The following is a 12,511-nucleotide window of genomic DNA, read 5'->3' as shown; positions in this document are numbered from 1 at the left end:
GTTTATTTTCCATTGCATATAAAAAACCGTACTTTTATATCATTCCGTTATACCAACAATTATATAGCGTAGTGATTACGCTTCGCTTTATAATTAAATTTTGCACACATTAATTTGCAGAAGAAAACAAAAATGCGATTTAAGAATACTAAATCAAATTAAGACTCTCGTTAGATGATAAAATTCTAAATTGGTTGTTGGGTGAAACTAGACAAAATGTTAGAAAAATAATTCAATATTATCACTATCCTGAAGCCATTCTTTAGCGAGTACCTAAAAATACCTATTTGCTTAATTTGTCTTATATAAGGGAGCACTATCCCAAATGTACGAGAAGCCACATATATGTAGAGTCTACGGTATACTTATTTATGGAGTCTTAGAAGAGGACATATACCCATCGATCACAAATAAGAATTACTTTATGTGTAATTACATGAGTATCTGGCCACTTTTGATGTAAAATATTTCGAGAACTTTATAAAAAGATAAATATCTGTGGAAGGAATCCCCCCCCTCTCTCTCCCACTTTCTATCTCGCTTTCTTTCTCTTTCTCTATTATAAATTTCTGACCTAACATAAGTGATTTAATTTCTGATATATAAGCGCCTCCTCATACCGTAATCATTTAAGTCTACTTTGAACTAATACCTATGTACTATTACCTATTTATTAATACTTATAATTGTTAGTTCAAATACCTATGTATTACACATAGCTATTATACATAATTTTAAGAACAGCTTACCAAAATTCTATTTGATTTCCTCAAGCGTCTTTCGGCTAATCGCCATGTTCAGGAGACAATTAAAATTTATAAAGCATGTAAAATTCACATAATAAAATTAAATACATAACAATTGATCGTCATTTTGTGATGTTAAAGTCATAAGTTAAAGTAACTATGTCATTTTATAAGAGTATCACAATTGTTATCTTAGAGATAATAATTAGATACATAGATAACAATGTTAGATCAAGAAATAACAATTGTGATACTCTTATAAAATGACATAGCTACTTTAACTTACGACTTTAACATTATAAAATGACTATCATCAATTCTGATGTATTTAATTTTATTACATGAATTTTAATTTTTTTATATATTTTAATTATAAATTGTTAATTCCTCCTGAAGATGGCAGAATAGCTGAAAGCGCTTGAGGAAGTCAAATGGAATTTTGGTAAGCTGTACTTAAAATTATGTATAATATTATTTTATCAACTGTGCCATGTTCGAAAAATTTAATATAGATATTTCATATAAGGGACGGAAAGAAGCCCTTTCCGTCCTTTAAGGAAATATTGAAGAAGGAAACATTGGTTGTCCAAAAGGGAGGTCAGCGTCTCTGAATGAAGCCAGAAGGACCCCGACGTGACGCCCATAGGACCAGGCTAGACAGTCGTTGTCAACTGCCACGACATTCCGACATCACTGTGCATCGCCTAATGGCGGAAACCAGTGGTGTTGGAGGTGTTTAACAAGTACGAAAAAAAAAAGAAAAAAGGTATTTCGTATACTACGCATAAGTAATTCAAATACTATTTTAACATATTCATTTTACAGATTGAGCATAAGCTATGGATAAAGTATAATTTACGACAAATAATGAGAAGCTGTTTTCTGAAACGTGTATTATGGTAACTTAGCTTAGCTGAGTCGGAAGTCTATTATTATGCCAATATATTTGAGAAATATGTTATTCTAAAATCAATTCCTAAATCGTTGTTATTATTGCGCCAATAAAAAAACTCAATCAATTTATCATAAAATCTTTCTTTATAATGTTTTAGATTCTTCGAGTTTACCATTTTATAATCGTATCTTTTAAATCGTCAAGACTTTTTTCTTAATCCTAAATTTATACATTTCTCGTAGGTTTAACTTACCTATTCATTTATTAATTTATATAAAGTACTAGTAATTACTTTTGTCGGGGTGTTTTCAGGTTTTTTTTTAGTTCTTACAGATATTCAGTGTTTCAGAAAAATGGATAGCTATGTTTTAAGTCTTTCATAGTTTCCAAATTAAATAAGACCTAATATAATAAAAATAAGATTAATGTGACAACATTTGTAGATGACACAGCATTAGATTATGAAACTGAAAGTGTAGACGAAATAAGGAAAAATATTGAAGAAGACCTTATGAAAATTAAGTGGTTGTTATTCAAAAACGGCTCAAGTTTAAATTCAATGAAGACGAATTATATAATTTTTCAATTAAAATATCTGCCAGAAATGTTATACAGCAAAAAAAGCCACAATCTAAACTGTAATACAGACATAATTTATACATATTGAGCTACACCGCAAGGAAATACGGTTATGTATCTGGAATAATTTTAGATGTGAACATGTCTTAGAAGGAAGAAATAGAATGAAGTATATATAAATTTCATATAAAGAATTTTTGTACAAAAAAGTTACAAAAGATGTATCGCTCCTTGATAAAATCGAGATTAATGTGTGGTGTAACTTGTTGGGGAGATATTTATTATTCTATAATAAATGCATTATTGGTAACACAAAATCATGCAATAAGAAAAATTGATTAAGCAAACCCTTTCCGCTTTTTAAAAAACTAAGAATCCAGCCCTTAAGGTACTTGCTTGTTTTTGAGTCCTAAATTTTTTTTATAAAAGATGTAAAGAGTAACGCATACATATATCAAGAGTAATTTAGGTAAGAATGATAAATTTGTGTTATATTTGCCAAAATTGGAACTGTAAGAACATTTTTGTTGGTTTGTGATTTTGAAGTTGTACAATTTTTTACCTAATAATATAAGGGAATGAAAACTTTAGAGAATAAATACATTGCTGTGTTATTTTTGTAGTAACTAGAAATCGATGAAACAAAAAAGTTATTTTCTAATTTAATTACTGAAGAAATTTTTAAAAGAGATTACTACTTTAGGATAATAATATTTATAAATTGTTATTACTATTTTAAGTTGCTGGCGGTGTATCTCAGAATATCTGTTTCACTTTATAAAATGTTATGGTGATGGTAACCCTTTAACACGGATTATCTACGGAGGAAACCTAAATTTTCATACATATTACCCATTTTGTTGTATTGCAGAAATTGTTTTATTGAATTTCTATTATTATTAAAAATTAAATATGTAATTGCGTTATTTTTTGTGTATGAAAAAAAAATAATAAAAAGAAACATCTATAATCAGGTAGCTTATACTTTAAATTTATCCACAATATCAGTAAAAATTGGAATATGTGAGGAAAATTATTTTTAGACCATATTCTGTGCACCCACCGGATTGGTCTAGTGGTAAGCGCGTCTTCACAAATCAGCTGATTTCGAAGTCGAGAGTCTAGCGTTCAAATCTTAGTAAAGGCATATTAGATCGTGGGTACCGATCTTTAGTGGTTGGGTTTCAATTAACCACACATCTCAGGAATGGTTGACCTGAGACTGTACAAGACTACACTTGCACTCATACACTTCACTTGCACTCATACATATCATCTTCTGAAATAATACCTGACGGTGATTCCCGGAGGCTAAAACAGGAAAAAAAATGAAGATTATATTCTGTAAATGAAATTTTTAAAGCAAGTTAATCTGCAGTTAAATCACTCAATTTAATGTATAACTAATTAACAAACAGTGAGATTTAATTTTATTAAATTAAAATTTTTAATGCATCGTTTATCGCTGTGTTGTTTAAAAAAAATTTCACGCATTATATCGTTATGTATGAGAAAAATAATGCAAGAGATTGTTTGCGTCGAAATTTTAATATTTTTACGATAAAGGTAAAAGCTTTTGTAAGGATATATGATAAGTAAATTATTAAACATGTAAAACTACCGTTCCTGATTACATTTTTAATTTTATTGTTTATCAGATTTTTATGCTCTACGTAGTTCATATCTAGTTTTCTAGTACGGATATAAATTATAGATCTCTAGTTTAAACACCAAGATTTAATTAATTATAATATTACATACGTCAGATTAACATAAAAGGGTAATGCGAACTAGTACGGTAAAATTTTATATTGTGCACAAAAATAACATTAATATCAAGCAATACTTTACTTTCCGTTATGATGAAAAGCAACTCAGTTAAGTAAATTATGTAAAATGGTCGCTCATTACAATGTATCTGACCTATATAATTCAGTTTTAATCACCATAATCCAACAGGAATGGATCCAGTTAGGGCTGCAACAGGATTTCCAGTCGGTTGTACCTGAAACAATTGAAAAAATAATCATCGAATCCATTTCTTCCCGACGATTTGGTTATTTGCAGTTCTCCTTTCTAATTAGATACTTCGTGTAACCGTAAGATAATTCTATAACAAATCAACGTTAAAATATTAATGTTTTTTTTGTATAATAAAAAATATAATTAATTCTTTGTTCATTCTGCTGATCGGTTGAAGTTTCTTTTTATTTTCTTAAATTAAATTTTAGACATTATTTAATAATTAGTTTTCGTATAGATGTCAGAGTAGTATATTCCGAAATAGGACGTCAAAAATAATATGTATCCTAAGGCAATCAAGTTCTAACTCTGCACCTGTCTACGTTTAACATTAGAAATAATATCTGCATGAAAAACAGATAAATTTTAGAGGTTAGTATATATTCTAAAATTCATTTTATTCTAAACCTGAATTATAAGAAGTAGCTTATACATACAAATTTACCCTTAATATCAATAAAAACTGAAGTATCTAATTGAAACATTGATTTTTAGATTTTATTCTGCGTATGAAATTATTAAAGCAAAAAAATGTTTAATTATATCATTCAATTTTAATTTATATTTGATTATTAAACAGTGAGATTTAATCTTTTTAAATGTAAAGTTTTAATGCATCGTTTATTACTGTGTTGTTAAAAAAAAAATGGCAAACATTATATTGTTAGGTATGAGAAAAATAAGGTTAAGAGAGTGTGCGAGTGGGAACTTTAATATTTTTACGATATGCAATTATTTTCTAAAGCAAAAAGGGTTGTGAAGGGTTACGGAGGGATAGATCGGGCGGAGGGGAGAGAATCGCATGAAAAGTTGTTAAAGGTTCAATTGACCGGGACCTATTATTATAAACTATTGCTTGTGTCTGGGTTAGACTATACTCGCGAGATGTATCCTAATAGTCTACATATATACACCGACCGACTGATACCGGTGAATATAATCATATTATTAATGTAGCCCGGAGCCCGACTCGATCGGTCTGCTCGGGTAGTTCAGTATAGCCTGTTTCCCTCCTCCCCCCCCTTATACTCGATCATAAAAATGTGAATCATGTTTTTCATAATATTATCTGGCACGCAACGTTTTACGACCTGTTCTCAGAACGGAGGGGTCCGCAGTCTACAGAGCTATATATAATATGTTGGGCTCAGCCAGACTATAACCGGCTAAAGCAAAGCGAACCGAGGAAACAAACGAGGGATGCGATTTTTGATGCTTGTTATTCTGCGTATTTATTTATACTTAGCTACACGATTTTTCGGTTGTTTACAAACAATTAAAAGAAAAAACCAGTTATTCTACGCCGAACGGATGGTATGCTTCTTACGAACTATTTTTGTAATATTTCGATAACGTTTCTGAGATTCAAGTTACTTATCGTATACTTTACAAAAAATTAGTATTAAAAATTTTGTCGAACAGGGAAACCGATTAAAGATTTCATACCTAGAAAACTATCCCGTACATACTATAATCTTGAGGAAAAAACATCAGTTATATTTGCCAAATGTAACAGCGAAAGAAATTATTTTCTATTTCTATTTTGTAGATTAAGAAAGTAATAATTGGATAAATTATTCTGTATCCACTGTCATACAGTCAGTCGTGCGATGTAACAAAATAAAAAAACAGTTTCCAACCACAGCCACCAAAAAATAAACATGTCACACAACTACTGTAAAATATCTGAACGGCTGTGTCAACTTGTAAAAAAAATATAAATTATTAATAAACTGTCAATTGTTATTATTATTTTTTTTTTTTCAGTAAAGAAAATATGAAATAATAATTTATTTACCTTATATTTATAATAACAAGCACATTTAAGAAAAGAATTGATAAATAATTGTAGATCTACGTTCTAAACTTATTTTCTAAACACAAAAAAAAATCTAGACCTCACTATTATCAGGTTAACTATTTGTTTTTCAGTTTTAATTATTCTTTATAGCCGTAATTATGGCCTTAAATGAATCCCCGGTTCCTCAAACAGGGAATTCGTCGAATTCTTTTCATCAAACTCAACCGAAGTTAAATGTCTTACTAACTGGAAAAAAAATTTATTTAAAATTAAAGTGGGAAACTAAATAGAAATGATTGAAAGTATAACGTTAAATATTTTTTTATACCTTTGAGTAATAATACTAGTATATGTGTATAAAATTGTTGTACATATAATGAAAAAAAAAAATATATATATATGTATATAGGGAATTGAATTAAAAGTAAAACCTGATCTCTAAAATTAAAAAAATAAATAAATTTTACCAAAAAGAATGGGTGTTTATTTTAATTTTATCATTTACGTCTTTTTTATGAAGGAGTAGATCCAGAATGAGTATATGAAAAAAAAAAATCGGTTTTTGGTCAAAAGGGAGTGACTGAAAAATATTTCAAGTTAACAACTAGCAGACATTGTTAATTTAATCCTGTAAAATTCTTCGTACATTTAATTGAAATAAGTTTAACAGTTTAAGTAAACAATCATTGAAATAAAAGCCGTTTATAAAAAACTTAAATTAATCGTTCTACTAAGATAATTTGTTGTTTTTAGTAAAATTATTATACAGAATATACTACCGGGACTACCGAAATTCTACCGGGACTTTCATAACCTATTCTACTCGTGAAAATAATGGAAAAATTTTCTATTAACATATATCCTAAAATGCTTCGTTTGCGAGTTACGGCTAGTGAAAGATTTCGCTCGGATTTCAGCTACTCCGGTTAAATAAGGTCTTACAGAAATTTTTAGAACGTTAATTAAAGAACAAAATTAGTCATTTCATATGGCTTTTGACCTGAAAAATCTAATAAAATAAGTACCAGAACCGTATCTATAGTAGTTTTTGAGAAATCTCGAATTAAAACCAATAAATTGGGTTAAAAACTTTGTTTCTTATGTTTCACGTGCAATCACTTTGTTAAATGAGTAATAAATAATAACTAAGTAATAAATAAAATGAGTAATAAAAATTTAACAAAATTTTTATAGAATTTAGTTCTAAAAAAAATGGTGAAGAGAAGATGAATAAAATAAAGAAAAGTTAGAAAGATTCTAATGTTTATAGAAACAGCACGTTACTACATTTGTCAGAAAAGTACTTAATTAATCTAAAAAAAAACAATATTTTTTTTGTTGATGTGAAAAATTTGTAAAAACAAAATTTACTTTTAAAAAAAATAAAATTACACAGCAGCTGTAAAAAAATAAATAAATAAAAAAAACTACTTAGATAATTTTTTTATTAATGACAGAAATACAATAAATTATTTTAAAAATTATTATTTCAAAGTTGGCAATAAAATAAAGCTGATCAGCAATGCACAATACTGTATTAGTGTTTAAATCATTCTGTAAGATACATTAATAAGTATATCGGGTACTGATGTACTATGCAATCGTTAGCGAAGGTTTTCTGTGAATTTTAGTTTGAACGTGATCGGCTTGCCAATGAACTTCCATATTTTCACGAGTAGAATAGGTCATGAAAGTCCCGGGAGAACTTCGTGATACATTCTTTATAGTCGACATTTGTAGAAAATTTAACTCTGATTTTGATAAATGAAATATTAAAATAATATTTTACCTCCTTTTTTATAAATTTCACTCTCGGGAAACAGATAATTTATCTCTTAAATAATTAGTTGGTGATTAATTTTTTTATAAAAAAATGTTACTGTAAAATAATACAAGTGCTATCTAAATTTTACTCTTCACATAATAAAGTAATTAGCTAAATAAATTTGTTGTTAGAATAATCCTTGAATTTCAGTAAAAAAAATTTTTCATGTAGGTCAATGGTTCTTGAATTTCAAGAGAATATTAGTACACTCAAATTAATATATAGTAATTACATTAATACACATATAATTAAATTTCATTATGTGATATTCTGATTTAAGTGCGGATTGAGACTTTGAAAACTCTTAAAAAATAGTCCTAAAATTTATTGAGTAAAATTCAAAAGAAAAAACAACCGCATGTTCTTGTTCACTAAAAATAAATAAATATTTTTGAGACAATGATTTATTGACTTAAAAAATTTAAAAAAATTATCCTCACGAAGTGAGTGTATCAAATTGAAATTTAAAGATAAACTTGAATATCTATAAAATGAATCTATTATTTAGTATTTTTGAAGCCTTTTTAATCACTGCCGGTCAATAAAACGCTAAGAACTAATATTCTTTTCTACTTTCTCTTATTTCATTTTAGGTAAATTTATGTCCGTCCATAACTAAAGAAAAATAAAATTACTTATTTGCTTATAGGCCCTGCTTCTGTACATGCAACTGATTACAGGAAGTTTTTGTCATCAAAGGTTTACCGTGTTTTAAACGATTAAAATTTTTAATACTTGATGATGAGTTATATTTTTATTTCTTACTTTCATAAAAATAAACTAATTACATCAGAAAAAGGTTGTGATAACTAGAAAATTCTTTAATAGAATTGAAATTTTAAATAAAGAATAGATAACGAATGTTACCGAATTTTACAGTTTGTGAAAATTCAATTAAATAATGACGATAAACCTACACAAATGGATGAAATAAAAATTTTACTGCTGCTATTCATCTCTGCAAAGAAAACGTTTTCTCTGTAAAATTTGTAGATATTAATTATAATCTTTAACATGTAGTAAAAACTATTCTCTAATAACATTCTATGAAGAGTAAATTTTGTGGTTAAAGAAGACTGAATGTTTTCTGTTTTTTTGTATAATACAAAATACGATCAATATTTGCTATTTACTTGTATCTTTTAGTCGCTTGTTCTTTAGCTTTGTTGTTGTTAATTACCTAAACTTTACTGAAGACTTTGAAAACCTTTACCTTTATGATCAGAGGTAGTAAAATTAAAATATACATTAAACTAGCATCCACCATCGCTGCTTCGCCCACGTTATTTGCGTATAGAACTTCAAAAATTGGAAATAGATTTTAGTAACTATGTGTGGGCTGTTGCTCACTGAGTTATCGGTACTCACAACGAACTGAATAAAATAGATCAATTCGGATGAATAACAACTTCTTAGTTGTTAAATGTGTAAGTAGTCGTCATTCCCTTTAATTTTATTATCAAAATAATCTGCTTTTACGTATATTACGATAATTATATAAATTGATTATTTTTAGATAATGTCATTAAATTTTGTAAATCAACTGACACTCGATGTAGACAATATATTAAATTTACTAAAAGACGTTGCAAGTTATTTGTTTTTATAATATTTTTTAAGATTTATATAATAGTGAATCGGTGAGATTTCAACTACGATAAACATTCCGGGGGCCGTAAGAAACTACAGTTAGAATTTCATAATGATCGAGCGAGTAATTTTTGAAGTTATAAGTCTGGCTTAATTTTATCAAAGGCGCAAAAATCATAGAGAAATCTTTCGCCAGCCGGTACTAGCTAACAAAGTGTTTCCGAACCTATATTTATATGAACTTTCTTCTTTATTTTCACAGTAGAGCCGTCCTGAGAGTTTGCTACATTTTTCATGAATCACCCTATCTCAAAACTACAACATAGATAGAATATATTTATTAATTACATACTCAAGAGATGTTCAAACTTTTTTTAAGCGGGAGGAGTAAATATTAACGCTATTGATAACTCTACTGAAGAAGGTTGTGCTAATTAACTCCGAAAAGTATTAGGGAAAAACGTTCCAGAATTTTGAATCCGGGTCGTGTAATATTTAATAATTTTAATTGTTATACTGTTTTTCAATAAATATCTATTATATAGTTACTAATATCATCTGTATAAATAAAACATGGAAAATTTCTTCAATATAATACACAAGGTATTATATTGATAAGAAAAGTTATTTAAAACTTAACGTAATATCATATTTACCGTAGAAGAAATCGGTTTTAAAGTATTGCAATAAATACATTATATTGATAATATAATGTTAAATATAACCAAATTTTCCGCACTAACAGAACAGTATAATGAAAATTATTAACATATAATTAATTGTTAAACAATAAATTACAGAAAAATACCGTTTAATATATGTAATATTCTGACTTAACAATTACGTTTAGCGCATTCAGCCAAAGATTTTCAATTATCAACGGTTAAAACAAACAACAAAATACCTTGGCAAAATACTGAAAACAGCGGAGGAGTAAGCCTCTATTTTACAGTTCGCTGATTCATTGTTTCAATTTTTTAACAATAATAATTACTATAATAAATAAATGTTTATTAAATTTTGGTTTCTTAAGCAGTATCAATTATGTTTCTTAATTTTAGAAATAATAATCGGCGTATTTCACTTTAAAGACGCATCAATTATACTACCAAACAGTAATTTACCCTGTTGTTTATGCGTTTATGCAACCAACATATCTCGTATGTTCATGTTTAAGATCAGTCTTATTCTTTTTGCTCGTTTTATTGGCTTTGTTTTGTTTTTTTTTATCTATCATTCTATTATTTTTATTTTTAATGTTTGCGTACTATATAACTTAAATTTTATAACTTATATTTTATTTTTTATGTATTGTTTTTTTTTTAGGTACGCCTATAAACAGGTTGCCGATTATGGCTAAATCAGTTCTCGACTTATACGAGTTATATAATCTAGTTATACAAAGAGGAGGTCTAGTGGATGTTATAAATAAGAAGTTATGGCAAGAAATCATAAAAGGTCTACATCTACCATCTTCAATAACATCTGCTGCATTCACACTTAGAACGCAGTAAGTTCTTCTTTTTAATTATCTTTATCATGCTGTAAATTATAAAATTTTATTGGCATAAGTATTATTATATTTCTATAAACGAATAAAGAAATTATTGCTTTATCGTGCATAAATACCTAAATTAATTAGTTTGGAATGTGTTAAAATCTATACTAAATTCAGTTCAGTTTGTTTAAGATAAAATAAAATTCAGAGTTCTATATCATTTTCTGTTATGTATGAAGTGCTCCTGGACCAATACATCATCAGACTTCACTAATTAACTACATTTTAACAAATTAACCAATTAATTATGTAATTAATTAGAAGTGACTCTCTTTCAGTTTTCTTAAAAGTTTGTATTTCCCATGTTTAAAAAAATTCTCCGCTTAGAAAGGATGAATATTTATTAGAGAAATATTTTTAAATTTCTTTATTCATTAGTATGGATACATAATAAAAGGATAAATCAAATCGTAACTGGATAACTCATCAAAATATGAGAAATTACATGAAAAATTTCTTCAATTAGTACACAAAAAAAGGGAAAATGAAAGGCTGAAAGAATTTGAAATTTTGAGATTGGATAGAGGAGATTGGAAAAAATCAAATAAACAGATATCGAGTGAAAAATGAAGAATTGAAAAAGGTGATCTACAAAAGAAACTTTTAATTGAATTATATGAAACAGGAAAACCTACCTAATTAGGACGTACAAGAGCAGAAAAGTTACAAAAAGAACCTAAAAGGATCAACAGAAGGTAGAAAAGTCCGGAAAAGATAAAAAAAGTATTACCGACGATCTAAAAGAAAATAAAAGTTATCAAGAATTCAAAAGTTTAACTGGAAATAAAGGTTAATGGAGACGGACATGGTATGGAGTGGGCCACGAAAAAGTAGCCCCGCCAACGTCTACTGTACCAGAACCAACGTCATGTATGTAATAGGTATATCTGTACACGTTCTTACGTAGAACTGTACGTTCCTTTTCTTTGTTCCAATTTTCCATAGCAATGTCGTGTGCGCGACCTTATGGTGTTAATATTCAATTCAATACACCATATTCTAGCGGAGCTACTTTTTCGTGGCCCACCCGTACAAGGGACGTGCCTCACGACAGAAAACCGTAAGACAATGATAATGAATTGTATTCGTTAATTATTTTTAAATTATAAGTGTATTTCAATATGGCGTTATGTATTAGCGTCAAACATTCGAAATAGAGTTCTGGTTGTAATCAGATTTATTCTTCAGCACTGAGTCTCCTTTTCATTTTTTCTTCTCTAATGCTTTCCTATTTTAATTTCAACATATATAATTTATTTATTATAACGAACATTAATCATAGATTTTTGCAATATGTTTCTAAAGGTTTTTACCTTCACTTAAATGATTAAATTAGCTGATCCTGGAAGTTTAATCAGTCAAACTAACTCTTCTGATAAGAGTTTTATTAGCTTTACTTTTTCCCTATTCGTCTTAAAATCTCTTCAATTTAAATTTTTCTAACCCTGTTAATTTTCATTATTATATCATCACATTTAAAAATTTTCTATTTATT

The 12,511-nt window shown here is 27.9% G+C and overlaps 1 protein-coding gene across 1 annotated transcript in view; it reads left to right on the top strand.

Moving 5' to 3' along the window:
* retn (retained) overlaps nt 1-12,511 on the top strand; it is a 233,669-nt gene that overhangs the window by 163,573 nt on the left and 57,585 nt on the right. Inside the window, exon 3 of the mRNA XM_075359226.1 lies at nt 10,785-10,968. Within this exon, the coding sequence (XP_075215341.1) occupies nt 10,785-10,968 (184 nt within the window). The remainder of the gene's footprint in view (nt 1-10,784; nt 10,969-12,511) is intronic.

The sequence above is a fragment of the Lycorma delicatula genome, chromosome 3 (assembly GCF_047948215.1).
Source record: "Lycorma delicatula isolate Av1 chromosome 3, ASM4794821v1, whole genome shotgun sequence".
Classification (NCBI taxonomy): Eukaryota; Metazoa; Arthropoda; class Insecta; order Hemiptera; family Fulgoridae; genus Lycorma; species Lycorma delicatula.
The sequence above is the reverse complement of the archived record's forward strand: the minus strand, read 5'-3'. Positions and strand labels throughout refer to the sequence as shown.